A 19591-nucleotide genomic window follows, 5' to 3' on the forward strand; every position below is an offset into this window, starting at 1 on the left:
TACAGTGATGTACTATCATATAAAAATCTACTTTTGTATAAATATCAATGTATGTGTGCACGCATGCGCGTGGATTAGTAAACAGAACAACGTGCTTTTAATGTTAATCAAGATACACATAGAATTAGGTTAGAATGTTAAGTCCTGAAGTATGGAATTTTAAACCACCTCAACATTATTTCGATGTTGAAAAATTAGATAATAAAAAAATAGATGTTCCTGGTACAATTACGAAGCATTATTTCAATCATGTAGTAAGTAACTGGCGTCGTAATTATTCACGTGTTTGTAGGTTATGTATACAAAATATATGTGCATGAAAGAAAAGTGGTCAATTTGATTGATAATTTTTGTTTATAGGTTTCTGTGATACTTCCACAATCAAGTAATATACCTGATAGTGTAACGAATAACATTTCAGATGATAGTGATTATTATAAAATTAAAGACCTTCGTGTTTCTGAATTATTGAATAAACAATTTATTGATGCATTTGTTAAAAAAGGTAACTGTTTGTTCTTACTTATATATTGGTATACTTATATATTATACGTATTTATTTTATGTATAATATTAATACGTTAATGATTATATACGTATCATTTTCTCTTAGCGTTAATGCATAATAACATAATAATATAATAATATAATATAAATTTTTCAGGAGAATTAACGCTTTTAGCAATTGGAAATAAAATCGATTTATCTAATACCATAGCTATTACTCCAAGTGGTATCTTGATAATTTCATTGATACGTGAAGATTTTTATAAACTTGGATTAGAAGGAAATACGTCTTTTTTTGATCGTAAAACAAATACACGGAATGGTATATCAAAAATAATATTTTAATTTGACTTATTATTTTAATTCCCAATCGTTTTAATTCTTATCTTACTTATTTTTATTTTGGACATTTATTATCGTAGTCGTGGAAATTGATTTAACAGCTAAGCATTTCCTACCTGGTAAGAAAAATTATGAACGTGTTAAAACAGCGTTGGAGAATCACCTTGATCTGATTTTTGATGTAATATTAATATGGGAACCACCAGGTAAATTAAATCCCTCTTTTAATGATAATAATAGCTTGATATGTAATACATATTTATTTATAAATTCGCTATACAAGTTATTTCATTTTAAGATGAAAATCTGTGCCCGTCCTCAGTTGCTGCATGGTTTCACCAACGTGGATATAGTGTTTCACTTTGTCGTCAAAAACTTTCATACAGAACTGAACATCGTGTTAATATACCTATTGTTACTGATAATTTTAATTTTAATGACGACTTTTTTGAATGGCTTGGTGTGTTTAGTATTTCCGGATATATGTACGTATAGTTTTTAAATTAATGTTTATTACAATATCACATACGTAACAACATAAATTATCTATTTTCTTACATTGTTTTTTGGGTCCTTTTTATTAGAAAAAATGAAGAAATATCAGAGTATGTAAATACGTATGAATGTCCGAAACCAAATATACTTGTAGATCAAGTAAAATATCTACAATATACAGGATTTTTTTCTAGACGAAGAGCGATAAAAATTTATAATTCCGTAAGGGAATACGTATTATCGCAAAAAAATTTACCATGGTGCAGTTTACACGTACAAGGATTTTCTGATAGTCCTGTTAGTTGGGATTTGAAAGAACATACATTTTTTACAGATGGTGATAATAGTTATACTATTTTATTTAATCCCAACGCCGAATGTATTATAAGAAAAAGTTTAAGTTCTAACAATAAATTAAGAATCGCTTGATAAATTTTCATTGTGTTAATATTCCTACCAGTCTTTTATATAGATACATATATATATATATTGAGCAAAATAAATTCAATCAAAAATGAAAAATAAAATGAAAGAAATTTTAAATAATAATACATAAATAATTATCAAACTAATTTACTAACTATATATTATTGCACAAAATCATATAGCGCTATAAATAATTTATATATTCGAGGCCGTAGTAAATTTACTTGTTATATCTAAAAAAATAATAGTTAAATTATAATTTGTAAGCATATAAAAAATATTTGATATCGTTGACATTATTTTAAATATTCTTACATATTTCTGATTAAATCATCAATTTTATTTTACATATAAAACTCTTTGGTATTAGCTTCCTAACATTTATGTATTTTTTTTTTTATATTAAATGCTTTAAAAAGATATATATATATAGGGTGCTCTGTAACTGGTAGTACAGGACATCCTGTATATAAAAGAAGTTGAAATTGTATATTTTTTGGGGGAGTTTTACATTTACTTTATAACATAGTAACTATTACGTTGAATAATTGCAAAACAATAATAATAATTATAATTATAATTATAATTATAGAAATGATAATAATAATAATAAGTAAAATAAATGACTAGTAATTGAAGAGCAATAAGAAATACGTCTAATAAATTAAGAAAGAAGAAAGGCACTAGATATATATAAATATATATATGTATGTATAACTACGAGATCAATTAAATAAATCTTTCATATAACTTCACAATATAGTTCTTTCAATATAGAGACACATCTTTGTAGAATACTTATTCTAATATTTTGCATATAAGAAAGAACATAAGCTTTGATACATGTAGGAATCATGAGAAAATACACGTTAGTAATATGTAATATTACTTTGCCCTCATATCAATACATGTGGATTATCTAAATCAGTAAATTTTACTCTGTTGTTGTAATATGAATCTTCCAAACCTGTGCCAATTGATATTCGTGATTTCGAACGTGCCATAAGTTCACCTATTTCATCGAGATCTCTATACCTACATAAACAAATTAAAAAAAAATTTATTTATAAAAGAGTTTGACTGATATTTTATTTAATAAAATATAAAGAAAGGTCACCTGCTAACTGGTCGACTGAGATTTTCAGAAGATCCCGACGAATTTTTCATCAATGAAAATCCATCGTCTGTATTATATAATGCTGAGTTACCTGTAGAAAAAAAAATATAAATTATATATATATATATATGTAATATTATTATAAATAATATAATATATTTAATAATAATTAATTACCAGATGGGAACAACATAGTGTGTTTTAAAAGTTCTCCACTTAGAAACGGCGAGAGACTGTCATCTTCATCTGGTAGTAATTGTGTAGCTGCATCTGCACCTATAGATTCAACCATTTCCAGCCATTGTTGATTATGCGATCGAAATTTTTCTACTTTAATACGCGCTGCCCAATTTTTATCGCACATCTAAAATATTTGTATAATTTAATAATAATTGATAATTTTTTGGTAAATTTTTTCAGAGTAGAAACTACTAACAGCAATAACGTCCAAACAAGCATCGCAAACTTTTCTGATTGCTGGATTTTTATCGTGCATCAAATCTATTAAATACCCAGGTGCTTCTGTAAATTGATTAAATTATTTTTATTATAGGACTATTTGAAAATTTATTTTTATATATTCTATGATTTTTTTAACTTATAACGAGTAAAGCAAAATAGATTGCTTATTACCATTACCAGTCTCGCGGATTAAATAATCTCTTGTTGAATCATGTTTAGATATTTGATAAAATACATAAATTATTTGTAAAACCATTTCATCATCCTCTTGCTTTGCTGTAACATATTTAATTTAAATGATTATCGTTTATCATTTTAATAAAATATTACAGAATATAATAAAATTCAATAAAAACCTTTAAGCAATTCGATAAGAGACAAAAGAATATCTGCTTTACACAACAAACGAGCACAATCTTCATCGTTAGCTGCGGTACCTAAGAATATTACAACCTCAAGTACCAAATCATCTTGCGCTTTTCCTGTAAAATACGTATGATTTTTAAAAATAAAATATTTTTTGATATTTAAAAGTTGCACTTATAGATTTTATTTATGATTTGTACCTGGAACTAAATTGTTGCGTATCCAAGGTATTAAATTACATCGTTGAAGAATTTGAGAATAATCTAAATCGGATAATTCTAGATTTCCTAAAATACCGACAACTTCTATTACAAAATCTTCGGAATCTGATTGATTTACAGCCATAGCAAAGTCACCTACGAATTCCTAATAATACATATATTTATATATTAATTTTTAAGTATCTTTGTAAATATTTATAAGTAGTAATACAAAATATTTGTATCAATTAACTTACAACAAAATTTTCTTTCACTGAATCATGTTGAGAAATGTTCCTAATCATTTTCATGATCAATGCGTCTTGATTTCTAAATGCTTGTTGTATGAGATTTTGTAAATGATTGTTTTCTATCATAAGTTGTGCATTTTTTGAATTTGTCGCTAAGTTTACTCCAAGTGCTATTAATTCTTGTTTCAAGGGCTCGTCTTCAAGATTTAAAATCATATCCATTACCTACGATATAATTACATATTTCTTTTCCTTTTAAATATAAATAAAATTTGTTTATGTAACAAATACTTACCATTGGAATACAATCGGTATATGTAAACATAGACTTGACTTTATCGTCCATACTTGCGTGATACAATAATCCTAAGATGGTAGCTTTACTTTTGATGTCACCTAGAATGATAATTTATATGATAAATAAAAGAAATAGTATCCTACATTTTTGTAAAATAATTGATAAAAAATAGTATACCTACCATGACTGAGTAATTTAATCAATTTGGGTAACATACCAACTCGTATCATTCTTGCTCTTAACTTAGCATCGAAAGATAAATTAAATAGTAATTTTAATGTACTTAATATAAGATCCATATTGTTGTTTTGTAGAAGTCGCGGTAGTTTCTCGACCACGTTATCTTCCGCCTATAATTGTTTAAAACATATATATATTGTTTGGAAAATAAAAAAGGAAGACAAAAAAAATCTAATAATATCCCAGACAGTAATTTTACCATTAGATCCTTGTTTTCGCGAAAAATAGATAATTTTTTTAAAAACGTAACAACCAGAATTAATAAATCAATGTTAGTTCTGTCCAATGTTTTGATCAACATACCAATGATATTTTTTTTACGCATTTTTCTTTCAACATCCATGTTTTCGGCAATATTCAATAGCAAGTAGAAAGCAACTGCAATTAAATTAATTGCTAATTAAATTCATTATAAGACTTTATTAATATATATTACCTCTTAATAATTGTTCCTGTTTTTTGGTTAAACTTTTAAACTTTCTACGACTTTTTTCAAGTTCATCTTTCATCTTCTTTAAATCACTTTCACTAACACTAGAATTAACTTCAACAGATCTTCTTTTGACTTCATAATCCAAAGGACCATCCGTATTCCAAATATCGTCAATAATTTTAATTCTTCTATCGCATGTATCATTCGTAGAAGGAAAAAGAACCAATCCGGTAGTATTTTCAAAATGACGTCTACACTTGTCCATATCCTCCTTCCATTGATCATAACGATTTAACTCAAAAATTATAATATCCATACAAAGAGAACCGATCTGTTCAAAAATAATACAATATCATAAATGTTACAAAAATATTGTCAATATGACTATGCTTCTTATTTAATTTTATACACTTACTCTGTATTCAAGAACTATATTATGAAATTGGCTATACATTGAGAAGCAAAAAAAGATGTATATAATATTAGTTGAAAGTTCTATACTGCGTCGCCAATCTTCCCGAAGAACTCTAGCCAAAGCACTCAATAATGATTCTAAAAAAAAAGATATCGATATTAACAAGAATAATTTTATATGTTCATATATAATATTAATAAGAATTACCATTTTTAGTTAATTCCAAAAGATTGTCAGGTATACGGGCTAATTGTAGGATCAATGATGATCCTTTTATTTTATCTGACATTTCTTCATATAATAACTCGATGTAACTATTAATGTTACTGATGATAGCCCGTTCTGAATCAATGCTTTCTATATTCATAGAATTAGATGACGTCGGTCTTTGAAGCGGAGTAGTACTGTCATTACCTATGTAAAAAAAACATATAAACAATTAATTAAAGAAATAAATAAATTACAATCAAGAAAACCTTACCACTCTCATTGGTTCTACGTGTTTGAAGGTAATAAATAAGCTGTTCAACTTCGTGTAATTTGGACTCGTGTATCAGAGAGCATTTATCCATAACTTCCTTTGCTAATAATGCTACGTTAGTATCAGCATTTAAACTTTTCAATCTAATTATTTTTTGACATTCCTATAATAATGAAACATATCTAATTAGACAATTAATTATTCTTAGGAGATAAATTAATTTTAATTATATAGAGGATATATCTTACCTTACGATCTCCAAGCATAGGATCACCAAGTTCTCCTAAAATGAGTGCTTCAACGTCATAATTAATTACTAATGCTTTTTCCGTTGGGTGTACATCTAATGTTCCAGATCTAACTTTTCTATAAATTATAATGTAAATATTAATCAGATCTAAATTATTTGATACATAAAGTGACAAATATGTATTCTTTTATAATCGATATAAAGTATACAAATTTTGTATATACCTTTTCAAAAATTTGGCTTCATCCATGTTACTCTTTTCTAAATAACCTCACAAAAATATAATAATATAAATAATATTTTTCGTTACAATTTTACTAAATACACAAACACACAACTCGCGTACTACGAATAAATTTAGTCAAAACGATCTGTCAATCTCGTAGACATTAATACCAACATTATTGATATTGATAAAATATTTTCAATAAAGATATTCTTTCTATATTAATTTATACTATACAATTAGTATCAATATAAATTGTTAAATACAAGTATATTTTATTTTTGTATTTATTTGACACTATAAGATTATAATTAAGAAATATACTATATATATATATATATATATATATATATTACGTTACTCAATAGAAAAGAAGAGAATATTTTTTTCAAGTGTTGCTTCCCCTGCTTCAAATTAAAGATTGTGTGTCAATTTCATTCTAGTATTTGAGACTGCGCACAAATCTTTTTACATATAGGGCACAAAACTTGAATAAATAAATGTGTAAGTAATTATGATATTTAACTGACAATAAATCAGAAAATAAACAAAAATTTATTTTAATATTTATTTTGAATTGCAATAATTTTTATTTTAATGTAAAGCATAAAATCCAATTTTTGTTTCTACTTTTTGATAAATGTTGAAAATTTGATTAAGGGGTTTAATCAAATTAAAAAAGTATGATTTGTTAAATGTTGTCATAAAATGTTTCCTAGGATGATGGTAGAGTGCGTTCTAGTTCTTCTTTACCAACTATAAAATAAGGTTCTTCATGGCCCGTGGTTTTTAGTCGAAAAAATCTTTTTTCAATTTAACAATTGGTGATGCTGTTAGGACAACAATGGCGACCATGGTGGAGGATGAAAATTCGGTTGATATGAATGAGGATAAAAAACTGCCGTAAGTTATGACAAATAAATAATAATTATTACAATTTTTTCATACTTTTATTGTAAATTATATTTAGAAGAAATCCTTGATTAAATTTAGTATCGTTGATAACGTTTACAAGAAATAACCTAATATACAACATATTTTCAAAAGGGATGCGAGTTACACTTTTTTTTCTAATTTTTATGAATATTTGCATTGCAGATTTAATCAAGTTTCCTACAATTGGGTAGATATTACCCAAGAATTCTTCGATGCTATTACAGGTAATCAAAATAAGATGCAGTATATGTGATATATATGTATATATATAAATTATGTGTATTAATTAGGGCCATTTATTTTCTTTCTTTTTGTTTTTCCATTATTTTTCATTTTATTATTTCATTGCTTTAAAAGTATGTTATTTAGGGAATTCTTTTTATAAAAGTATATATTTTTTATGTTACATGTTGTATGCTAGACATGAGAATTAGGTTTTTTAATTAATTAAGTAAAAAGTACAATATTAAAATTAAGTTTAAGAATAACAGTGAAGTTAAATAAATGATAAGAATCTATATGCATTTTATAACAAAATCTAAAAGCTTATAAAAAGATAATCTTTACTTATACAGTTTTGTGTTTTTGTTTAGAGTTGGAACTGGGAGAACTCTTACACAATGAGTTCTTTGGTCTTTTTGAAGCAATGTCAGCCATCGAGATGATGGATCCTAAAATGGATGCAGGCATGCTGTGTAATCGTGGGAATAGCAAGCCTTGTACTTTCGTACAAGCTGTAGAAACGGGTGCCATTAAATTGGATAATTTAACACCCTCTGAAGTTATTGGAATAATAGATTCTACATACTCTTGCATAGTGTGTTGGTTGGAAGGACATAGCTTAGTACAGACAGTTTTTACTAATTTATATTTACATCAGCCTTCAATGATACTCGACAAACCTTTGAAAACGTTTTGTTATGCCGTATATAAAATTATCGAAGTGATCAAGGACTGCATTAACAAAGCGTTAGTTTTTGAGGAAGAAGATTTTCAAAGTCTTACGTATGGATACAGATTACAACAAGACATTACTGAACAAAAAACAATATCTATGTTGAGAGAAGTGGAAGAAGAACTTCATAAAAAAAGTAGAATAAAACCAGTTGACGTCGAGTCAGAAAAAGAGGTGAGATTTTATTCTTTTCTATATGTAAAAATATTTAATTAATGTCCATTGAAGTATTTCATATTTTCCAAATTAACTAGTGTTGTATTTCACTGTACAGTACAATGATGGCTTAGCGCTTTATGTGAGAATTAGATTTACCAAGATGTTCTATCAAACTTTATCACTGATGGGACGCAAGGAACAGTTGCAACAAAATTTAGTTGATTGTCAAAGATTATTATCAAATTGTTCCGATATGATTCAAGTTATGATCAAGACAGTTAATCGTGGAGAAAAGGCAGATGAAATATGTAAGTTTATTATGCTCATTATTTATCTGCTTAATTAAATATTCTTTCTTATGAATTATTTATTTTTAATAGCCGATCATCCAAATATAATGGGTTTTGATGCTATGGTTAATCAAAGATTATTACCTCCCACTTTTCCACGATATACTAAAATAAAACCTCGAGTTGAGGCTTTAGAATATCTAGATGAATTGTTAAATAGATTTAAAACTGTTACTAAAATTACTACTCATACCGGATTTCACGCAGCACTGGTAAGTTAGTGTTGTTATAAATGACGACGATTAATAACTTAAATGTCAAGTGAACGAATTTCTTTTTAGGACTTTTTTTTAGAATTTTCACAGAGAAGCCCATGCATATTATCTCGATCAATGTTACAAATAGTTTATCTCCCAACAACAAATCGTGTATTTGGCGTACAAAATTTTGCCGATGTTTTGAAAGATGCGGCAAGAAATTTTATTGCACCACCGGTATTAATGTCTAAAAATACGTTACTTCAAAATCATCAGGTCAAGGAATATGTCGATGGTTTTTTTTCACGTTGTGTTACCTTGTTTGGAAGTTTATTGCAATTGACTGGACATAATAGGGCTAGACAAAGGGATAAGTTAGCACATTTATTAGAAGATTTCGCAACCTTACAAGATAAGGTAATAATGCGCTTTAATTCTTATCTGATTATTATATTATCTCTATTAATCTTATTTAAATGATAGATGCATTTTTAATCTATATAAAGATGCGTGTATATTTTTAGGCTGAAAGAGTAGATGGGTACTTACGCTCATTAAAGAGTGACATCTCAAGGTCGCATTGGGCTTGCTTTGGCACATGGATTTTATATCATATGTTACGTGTAATGATTATGTATCTCTTAAGTGGTTTCGAACTAGAATTATACTCTGTACATGAATATCATTATATTTTTTGGTATCTGCATGAATTTTTATATGCATGGTTAGTATCTGCAATTACAAGAGCGGATACATTTTTAAATGAACAAGAAGCGCACAATGATACACATAAAGGTAGGGGAGGTAAAAAGAGTGCCAAAAATAAAAAAAAGAAATCCACACCAAGACCACATCATTTTGAAAGTTTAATATACCAAGCGATGCAAAATATTTGTGGCGGTTACTACAAAGTACGTTTTTACAGTTACGTAATGAGTTATATATATATATTTATTTTGTGTGTGTAATTTAAATTAAAAAGTAATATTTATAGGCATTGGTCGGATTTCGTATAGATGGAAAGATTCCTCTTCCAGAAACCCAATTTGATTCAGAAAGAGTAAGATACGAACATAGATTATTGCCATTCTCTTCTCTTCGTACTCCTCCACCGGTTCATTATCAAGAATTTTCAGAAATGACTAAAGCTCAGTTGTATAAGAAAAGTGTTAGTAAATATATATATATATATATATTGATATTATTATTAATTAAGAAAATTTGTAAATATTAATCTAATTGCTATTGATTGATTGATTGTTTAGGACAAAGTCACGAGCTCAACACAATATCTGGCAGGTTGTTGGCACTTTCATAGAGCTAGAAATATGTTAGAACGTGCAATATTGTTACCTTGTCCGACAACTGTTAATACCTTGGGTGAGGTAAGAAGTTTTTCCTTTTTTTAAATGAAAATCCATCAAAGTATTATAAAGTATATTATATTTTTGTTAAATTGGTTTTTATTTTACAGATCAATGATTTATTAAAAGTGGCAAAGACTAATTTCGTGGTTCTTAAATTATTGGCTGATGGACATAAAAAGGATTCGAAAGAGCCGCCAGTATTTGACTTTTCATGTCATCAACATTTTCCTTTGATTAAGCTTACTTAAATTTGTATATCCTTAATAGACATGTTTTTATTTTATAACAGTAAAAACATGTATTTATTTTAGGCCCTATTAAATTTTTCGAAAGCTTTTTTAACATAATATACTTCGACAAAATATCTCCAAATTTTATTCGACATATTTCGACAAAAAACAAAAAGATAGAAACGGCAAAATTTTTATTTTAAAACAAAATATGAATGTGTTCTATTTTTAATTATGTAATCCTACAGTCACGTAATATACAATTTCATACATTTTCTGATATAAACATTTTTTTTTTTTTTATAAATTCTATTGCTAATAAGAAAACGATATTTGTACATAAGTTATATGAAAAAATGTTTAGTATGTGTTAAAAGGAGAAAATCGATGTATGTCGCGTGCGAACGAACGTGTGTATATGTATGCATACGTATACGCAAGTATGTATGTATATATAAATATGTATATTTATATACACACATACAAATATATTAAATAATGTTTATAAAAAAAGTTAAAAGCCAATGTGAAGTGTAAATATTATCATGTAGAATCAATAGTAATAATGTAGATAGTGCGATAATGTTAACTATACATACTAAATAATAGGATACATCTAATTATGGCTTATAGCGGTAATAGACGAGAAGAAGTCCTGAGAAAAAAAAGATTTCATTTAAAAAATAAAGGTAGCTAAAAAGGATTGGAAAAAGCATTTCGCTGTAAACTTCAGAATCAATCTTTTTTGCGTATATACAAAGTGTCTTGTAATTGGTAGTATAAGCAGGTAGGGAGTAATTCTACATGAAAAAGTAAATCGAAAATATAGAATAAAATTTGTTCATGTTAGTCTTTCTTTTTGAGAACAATAAGTTTAAAAATTTGTTGAGTACGTGTGCACTTGACTGAGCTTGCAATCTTTATAAATCAATAATCTCGTTTGATAAGCACAAGGATCTGACAATGAGCTGAAATTAAATCAAATGCACGCATAATTGACAAATTGTCAAACTTATTTTTTTTCGAAAACAAAGTTTTATACGAAAAAATTTTATTTTACATTATGACTTAGTTTTTCATGTAGAATTATTCTTTGCTTGCTTGTACTACCAGTTACACAGGACACATTGTATCTTAAATTAACTGTAAATTAAAACATTATATATAATATCAATAATTTAAATGTATGTTATATATAAATTTCCTCGTTACTTGTTATAACACAAGATCTGCTCGGAGAATGCAAAATATTTTTTAAGTCGCCCTTATTTATAACATATATATATATAAAGACAAAAATTTGCTTCATATATAAAAAACAAAAATTTAAACGCGTGATTTATTTTCTCTTATATATATATATATATATATATATATATATTTGAAGATGTCTGTATTATTTTATATTAATCGTTTTTTTTTTAATAAGCTTGTAAAATACCAAGAATGAGCGTTTTAATGGATGGACAATCTTGCTTATCTTTTTTTTTAATGAGCCTATCGTCGTATGTTTAAAAAACACTGCTGCTGTTGTAGCAAAAAAAAAAAGACGTGCAATTGGTGTTAAAAAGTTTGGTCGTATAATAATCGGTGCTAGAAATTAACGAGAGGATGGTTTTAATAACGGAAATTGAAGATCGGAAGATAGTGAAACCATATTTAGGTGGATGGCGAAATAAAATCACCGGTGACAAATATTTAAACGCAGCATCTCAAACGGGACCACCACCTAAAAATATTTCCTGGCACGATTGCTGTAGTATCGGCGTGCAAACTGTGGAAACTAAAGATGAGACAACACAATCGTCACGTAATAAAATTACTCAGATGTGGCGGTTAGATGACATACGTAAATTAAAATATCTAACGTTTACTTTGTAATCTATGTATTTATTTGGTTTTCTTTTTTTTTCTTTTAATTTCGATTAATATTGTGTAAACGTAGAACAAATTGTAATGTATCGAATGCAAAGGATAAATACATGACTGCTAAGTGTTATGTAACATACGATGAAATACAATGGCGTCTTGATCTCGATGGAAATGCGAGGATAATACAAAAAAATTATCGAGTTTATAGACTCTTGAAATATTTAAAGAAATGCGCTAGAAAATATAGGAAAATAATGGATGAATGTAAACGGTATCAAGAAGAGAGAATTATTATGTACAGGTATACGATAATATATAATTTAGATAAGAAAGAAATAAAATAATTCATTAAAATTGATCATAAAGAAAAGACACTATTTATTAGTCAAACTTTTTTACTTGTACCAAAAAAAAAATATATTAAGGGAAACCATAATAATAGTATATTCTTAACAAGAAATACAACACAAAATATATTCGAAAATGTGTTCGCAGAAAAAGATACGAGCAAGAACTTTTACGAAAGATTAATCCACGAAGCAGAACAGATTTTGATATGTTGTATGAATTAATCGAACGTTGGAGACGTGATCGTACCAACGAGATAAATGAACGTTATTTCAAAGCAACACAATGTGCCGAAAATTGTTTTCTTCTCGAAAAAACCGTGAAAATGTTCAACGTTTTAGATAAATTCAAACAAAGTATAAGGGAGGAATACCAAACGAGGAAACGCGTTAAATTCTTAAGGATCAATTCTAAATCTATACAATGGCACGGATACAAATCTAAACTCATAGAAATGGTCACGTTGAAAAATCAAAAAGCACGGGAATATTTGAGTATTTACAATTCGTTAAGTAAAAATAATATGACTGTGGATGATCGATTAGAATTATTACAAATTTTAAAGAGATCACTGAAATTTCATATTTGTATTTCTGCTTTCGATTTGATTTATTTGTTGGATCAAGAGATTATGTTATTGTCACGAGGCATTCAAAATTTATCTCTCGAATATTTAAGGAAAAGAATACTTTGTAAGAATCCGATATAAAATAATTCTAAAATTCATTCTAAAATCTCTTTGATATTCTATAATCATGATTATTTTAATTAATATAGGTGATTATTTGAAATTCGTAGCAACTTCTGCTACTTGTTCTTGTACAAATATCAGCAAGGGTTTTAAAAAAGATCCTCAGTGCGAAGAATTTCGTGAACCTTTAGAGATTGAAATGATATTTTGTAGAGGGTGTAAAAGGATACTTCCTTATAACAGATTTTCACCTCACAGTGGATTAAAAAAATTAACTACTTGCACCAGTAAATGCAGTTTTAATTTTTTAATCATAAATACACACATATACATACATACATACATGTATTTAACACATATTAAGTATATTAACTCTTTGCACTCTGCACATTTTTTATAGCGTGCCAATTAGTTAGATAAAGAATAAAGATAAAGATAAAGAAGTTGGAGTACAAAAGGGTTAAAGATATTTAAAACAAATTAAATATCGTTTTTTTAAAGGTTGCACAACATTGAGGGAACGAAGCTATTGTCACGTGAATTACGACCCATATATTTTTATTTTAAATCACCTAAGAGCTGAAGAAAAACGAAGAAGATGTTTTTCGGCATTGGCATTTATGATGCAACCGAGAGACGTTTATCATTTAATTAATAATATTTGGCATGGTCATTCAGTCATAAGTAAACAGGAAGATATTCACCTGTTAAGATTAGTCAGATATAATAATCACATTGAATGGTCACCATGGAATTGCATTCTCTTAACCGAAGAAGAAGTAGAAATTCATTATCGTATCAACGATTTAACTAAAGTCTATTCGAAAGCTTTGCTACATCAAATATTATTGAAACATTTGACAGCGAAAAATTATTTCAAGTAATTTATTATTATATTAAAATTCCGTGCTTCGATTCTCACATGCGTGTCTCGTTTGAACATTTCTTTATTTTATTTGTATTATCCTTTTATTCAGACGATTGAGCTACTTCGACAGAAAATTTAGAGAATCCTCTCGATTTTACATGATACAGGATAGAAAGGATTACGTCCCATTTAACAAAGGGATAGATCTCGAAGGATACGAGTTTTAATTCGTTGAAAATAATGGTCAAGATTCTCTTGATAGCTTTATTATAATATTGTTTAAATAAATTTGAAGATCTCTGAGCACTTGTATCTTGTACAAAATTGCAGTTTTGTTTTAATTATAATATTTATATAACGTAAGAGTTGATCAAAAAAATTATAGGATTCGTGACTGTTCTTAAATAAATTCTTTTAGTCATGTTTAGGATTGTTCAATGTTTCTATAATTCAGTTCAATTATATGCGAATAGGTTGAAAACTTTTAAGCCTTAATATTTTTTCGATCAAATTTACTTTTATTTTTTGACATAGTCTCAAAATTTGTAGAAAACAATAGGCTCGAAACTCTTCAATCCAATCCCGTATATTCTAAGGAATTAAGTTACTTCGATAACTTATCGGGGATAAAAGCAAAGAACTTTTACGCAAAACAACGACGATTTCATTTCTATTAAGAGAAAAATGTGCGGGCGGTTTTATCCTCGCTGATCGATACTTTCAATCGGGAAGAAAATACGTAAATGAGAGAAGTTATTTTTTAATGCGTTCGTAAAATACCTTTATGAAATCGAATAATGTAGGACAGTATTTTATCAAAAATCTCATTAACTCATAATTATCATTGATATAATAATTGATAGAAACGCGTAATATATTTTTTTTTATTCGTCGTTAGTTTTACATCAATCGCAGGTACCGCGCATTAGTATTTGAAAGCTTCTTTAATTGCTATGCAAAAACCTAGAAAAAGGACAATGAATTCATTTGACCGATCGACCAAACGCGGTTGCTGTTAGCAACGATAGATATTTAAGGATAGGATTAAAACGTTTCGAACTTCGTTCGTCTTTCTTTTCTACCACTTATCCCACGGTACTTTTAGTATTCCTCCGACTCGTAGTACATTTGCATCGTTAAGTAAATGAATTTAACACCGGTCCTTACTTCATAGAAGAGGTGTACCACTCGAAGAAATACTCTGAGAGTTATTTCTTTCTACGAAAGAAAAGAAAAGAAAAGAAAAGAAGAGGAATTGGAGCAAAAAAGAAAAAACAGATAAGAAAGAAGGAAAGGAAGAAAAAAATTCCTACCACCATCAAGAATTCGTTTGTTAACAATTAAAAATAAATCTATTTAATCTTTAATTATAAACCTGATCGGGGAGAGAACAGGAGTGATATTTTTCAATGAGAATCGAGTAAGTATACGTTTGGTTTCAATTTTAACGAGAATCTTTTAAGAGTGTCTACTTGAATATACAATATATATGTAAACACATATATATATATATAATATTTGTATTGAATGTTTCAAAATATGTGAGTGAGTTAAATTCAGAGGAGTTAATTTCAGTATGTAATAAGATCTGTGATAAGTTTTTTAAAGTATGCATTGAAGTTAAAAGTGCCCACCACTTCGAACAGTTTCTATGAAAATCATGTAACAACGCGTGTGCAATATAATAATAGAAATAGGTTGATATTGGGCATATGATTTATATGAAATTTTGTTTCTTCTTATTTTTTAGCGTACCGAAACAACGCCCAGATATTTTGAAACATTCCGTATGTTTTATGTCATAGAAATAAAAGTAGAAAAAGCGTTTCAGTTTGGTCCTCTCGACGTTCGCATACTCGTAATATTTGCTTTTGATATTAATATTACACGTTTAATAAATATCTCGTATTAGAAAAGAGGTAGGTTAAACATTTTCAACTTTTATTTCGGTTTTCTTAATTAAGAAACACGAAATATTTCAACTAAACTCTCTAATTTTTTCTTCTTTCCTCTTCCTTCCTTCCTAAATTTTTTTTATTTAAAATATGCGTAACCCTAATGCGTGTGACACGAACGATCGAGGACATGTTTATTATTAATTTTCTCTGCTCTTATTAACATCTGTATTAATTATAATTTTTGTTATATATATTCATTAAAAATATTATACTACATATATAACTAACATATATATTTATTTAAAGATACAAATTGATAAAATAAAATAGGATAAAATCGTAAGTGTCTCTATAGTCTCCCGTATCACTAATTAATAATCGTCACTTTTTACACTGTTTTTTTTTTTCACGTCTTATTATTAAATTTGAAAAATAGTCACAAACATTTTGCTTGAGAGACAAACAGATTCGATTTAATAAGAAACAAGCCAAATGACGATTATTATTATACAACAAGATATGTCAAATTTTAACAAGAATGTTTGATAGTCTATCGTTTGTATGCTCGTTCTTTTTTTTTTTTTTCAAAAAATTTCTTCGTTGCGTGCCGTATCTTAGCAACTTCTCTCTCTCTCTCTTTCTCTCTATTTTCATTTTCCATCTCTTCGTCCTTCTCAATCCTTTGGTTCCATTTTCTTTGCATAGTAATTCATAATATATGAAAAGTGTTACGTCGCACGTGCATCGTGTAGAAAGTATTCTCTTGGGTAGCCTTTGTTACTCGTTTGCTACTTGCTGTTCCTAGCTTTTGCAGTATCTATATACAAGTGTCAACGGCTCGTTTCACCTTTCTCGAGAATACCACGCTATTCCTCTCCTCTTCCTCCTCCTCTTCCTTCTCTGCTTTCTCTTCTTTCAACTTACGGAAATTAACATCTTTCATAATTATTGTCCCCCGACTAGTCATAGGACAGTTTTTGGTTGTTGTTCAACGAAAACTTTAACAATGGAGACATATTTTTTCTTTCCCTTTTCTTTTCTGTATTTTCTTCGAGTTTATTTTGTACACTTCCGTTTTATGACACTCTCGTTTATCTCTCTGTCTCACTCTTCTTCTTTATCTTTTCTTTTTTTTTTGGCTTGCTTTGTCACATATACCCATACAAGCAATATTTATCACTAGTTTAATCCCCAGAAGAGAACCGGATACGTTGTCATCTTGAGAAAAAGATAACAGTTTTTACTCAATTGTCTTATTTGTTTCTCAACGATACAAACTTATTTCTAAACTCTTCGATTGGTAGCAAAAAAAAATTATATTTTTTTTCCATGTATTTTAATACCCGATTGTTATCTGTTATTTATTGCCTTTTGTTCGATAAAAAAATCATTATCATTACAATATTATTATTATTATTATTATTGTTGTTGTATTATTCCCTAGTTTATATCTCCTCATTATATTCATATAGTAGAAGGAGAAAAAATATTTCTAGGTGAATCGAGGAACATTAGAATTTATTAAACGCTCGTGCGCGAAAGTATCGATAGGAGCAATCGTTTCCGTTATTGGTACGTTCAGATGGTCGATAAAAGGATGGACAACGTCCAGATAGAGTCACGTTCTCGATGTTTGTGTACACGTATATATATATATATGTATATCTATGCATGTACATACATATGTGCATAAAATGAAATGCTTCGATGACCGCCTACCAGCGATAGCGATCGATTAATGTGCATTCGCGATAATGGTTTCGAGAGTTCGACTTTATTGCCGAGAAAGAAAGAAAGAAAGAAAAAAAAGAGAGAGAGAGAGAGAGAGAGAGAGAGAAAAAGAAGAAGAACATTTATATTATTATTTCTCTGTTCTTTCTAAAAGAGAAAAGAAAAAAAAAAACATATGTTTGCAGAAAGCAATTTCAACGTGTGACTAAGATAAATTTGATTCAATTAATTATCGTTTTAATTTGTACAATTTAATCAATTTTATTAACATTAAAGTGTATTCAACGAGGAACCACAAAGTGATCATTTTCTTTTCAATATTACGATAACGTTTTGTTCGTTGTCGCACGTTTTTTTTTTTTTTTTTTCATTTTTTTTATTTTTAATTCTTTGCTTTTTAACTCTCAAACTTTTGATAGGCAAGAATGCGAACTGACGAATAAATAAATAAATAAATAAATATAATATAGAATATATATAGAGAATAATTGTGTGATAATATAAAATTTATCATTTTAAATGGATTCGCGAGTTCTTTTTTCGTAGATTTTTTTTTTTTTCATATTTCGGTAGAACGTTAATTTACAATTAGATGTCTCGATCGTGAGGAAAATTTCTTCTAGCTTAATGTGATGAGCGATTCTCGTAAGAGAAGGAGGAGAAGGGTAGATATGAACTACTTAAAATTGCAAAACGAGTATTCCCTCCCTATCTTTTTCTTTCTACACGTTTTTCTTTAAGTTGCAGCTCACCGTCAGAACCTTAAACCGTGGAATAGTAATTTCCTTTATTGCAAGCATTATCGTTATCCCACAGGTCGCCTTGGTAGTTATCTTTCCGTGTGTTCTTTTGCCAACCATCGTTGGATGAAACTCTCAATGAAGAAAAAGAAAAAGAAAAGAAGAGAGAGGGGGGGGAGAGAAAGAGAGAGAGAAAGAGAGAGAGAGAGAGAGATAGGATGAGAACATTTTCAAGTTTGACTTCTTATTCTAGGGAAAAAGTTTCTTTTAAAAGATATATATGTTATCACGTGAAAGACCGAAATTGGATAATGTCAACATTCACACGAAATGTCCGAAATATTAATGTATAAGAATAAACCCAAATATTCGATCTTTCACCGACAACGTATTTGGTACGTGTTGACATTTCACCATGTAAATCTCGACATTCTCCAATTTCGGTTTTTCACGGTAACATATACATATATGTATATATAATACTATGTCATTCTTTAGGACAAAAATTCTGCACGAAGTAACCATGTTCATAGAACGTGATTCAAAATTTGTAAAAGTTCGAGAATATTGTCAAGCTTCAGCAAATACTTTGGATGACGTTGGAGTCAACAAGAATCGTTCAAATATAATTAACTTTTCTTTTTTTTTTTTTTTATAAATATCACGCATCTATAGATTTTATATTTTTTTTTTTTTTTAGTAATAAAAGAACAGTAGTTTCAGTCGAGTTTCGTTCATAA

General features: G+C 28.1%; 4 protein-coding genes across 5 annotated transcripts; 3 read left to right on the forward strand and 1 right to left on the reverse strand.

The window, feature by feature from the left end:
• The first annotated feature begins 35 nt into the window (after positions 1 to 35).
• On the forward strand, positions 36 to 2527 carry LOC106793580 (ribonuclease P protein subunit p40-like). Its single transcript, XM_014760625.1, has 6 exons — positions 36 to 254; positions 361 to 505; positions 665 to 829; positions 930 to 1055; positions 1148 to 1334; positions 1434 to 2527. Exons 1-6 carry the CDS (start codon positions 135 to 137, stop codon positions 1771 to 1773), a joined length of 1083 nt encoding a protein of 360 aa, XP_014616111.1. The 5' UTR covers positions 36 to 134; the 3' UTR covers positions 1774 to 2527.
• Positions 2528 to 2622: 95 nt separating this feature from the next.
• LOC106793578 (kinesin-associated protein 3) lies at positions 2623 to 6723 on the reverse strand. Of its 2 annotated transcripts, none has more exons than XM_014760624.1 (17): positions 6508 to 6723; positions 6282 to 6399; positions 6034 to 6196; positions 5760 to 5966; positions 5553 to 5689; positions 5141 to 5468; positions 4904 to 5082; positions 4646 to 4814; positions 4462 to 4562; positions 4173 to 4391; positions 3916 to 4081; positions 3706 to 3831; positions 3527 to 3625; positions 3324 to 3409; positions 3065 to 3251; positions 2888 to 2978; positions 2623 to 2805 (listed from the first exon to the last, which is right to left on the reverse strand). In XM_014760624.1, exons 1-17 carry the CDS (start codon positions 6531 to 6533, stop codon positions 2667 to 2669), a joined length of 2541 nt encoding a protein of 846 aa, XP_014616110.1. In that variant the 5' UTR covers positions 6534 to 6723; the 3' UTR covers positions 2623 to 2666. The 2 variants fall into 2 exon arrangements, with proteins under 2 accessions (XP_014616110.1, XP_014616109.1); XM_014760623.1 differs by having other exon boundaries at positions 3521 to 3625; positions 6508 to 6722.
• A 207-nt stretch (positions 6724 to 6930) lies between these two features.
• LOC106793583 (N-alpha-acetyltransferase 35, NatC auxiliary subunit) lies at positions 6931 to 11988 on the forward strand. The gene is made up of 11 exons (XM_014760630.1): positions 6931 to 7013; positions 7229 to 7412; positions 7608 to 7669; positions 8039 to 8574; positions 8675 to 8867; positions 8940 to 9121; positions 9191 to 9523; positions 9631 to 10017; positions 10101 to 10274; positions 10372 to 10491; positions 10581 to 11988. Exons 2-11 carry the CDS (start codon positions 7354 to 7356, stop codon positions 10719 to 10721), a joined length of 2187 nt encoding a protein of 728 aa, XP_014616116.1. The 5' UTR covers positions 6931 to 7013; positions 7229 to 7353; the 3' UTR covers positions 10722 to 11988.
• A 305-nt stretch (positions 11989 to 12293) lies between these two features.
• On the forward strand, positions 12294 to 14847 carry LOC106793587 (IQ and ubiquitin-like domain-containing protein). Its single transcript, XM_014760636.1, has 5 exons — positions 12294 to 12538; positions 12649 to 12876; positions 13071 to 13615; positions 13701 to 13901; positions 14116 to 14847. The coding sequence occupies exons 1-5, from the start codon at positions 12315 to 12317 to the stop codon at positions 14496 to 14498; spliced, it is 1581 nt and encodes a 526-aa protein (XP_014616122.1). The 5' UTR covers positions 12294 to 12314; the 3' UTR covers positions 14499 to 14847.
• Positions 14848 to 19591: the final 4744 nt, after the last annotated feature.

This window comes from Polistes canadensis, unplaced genomic scaffold, assembly GCF_001313835.1.
Source record: "Polistes canadensis isolate GaletaPanama2010 unplaced genomic scaffold, ASM131383v1 scaffold_15, whole genome shotgun sequence".
NCBI lineage: Eukaryota > Metazoa > Arthropoda > Insecta > Hymenoptera > Vespidae > Polistes > Polistes canadensis.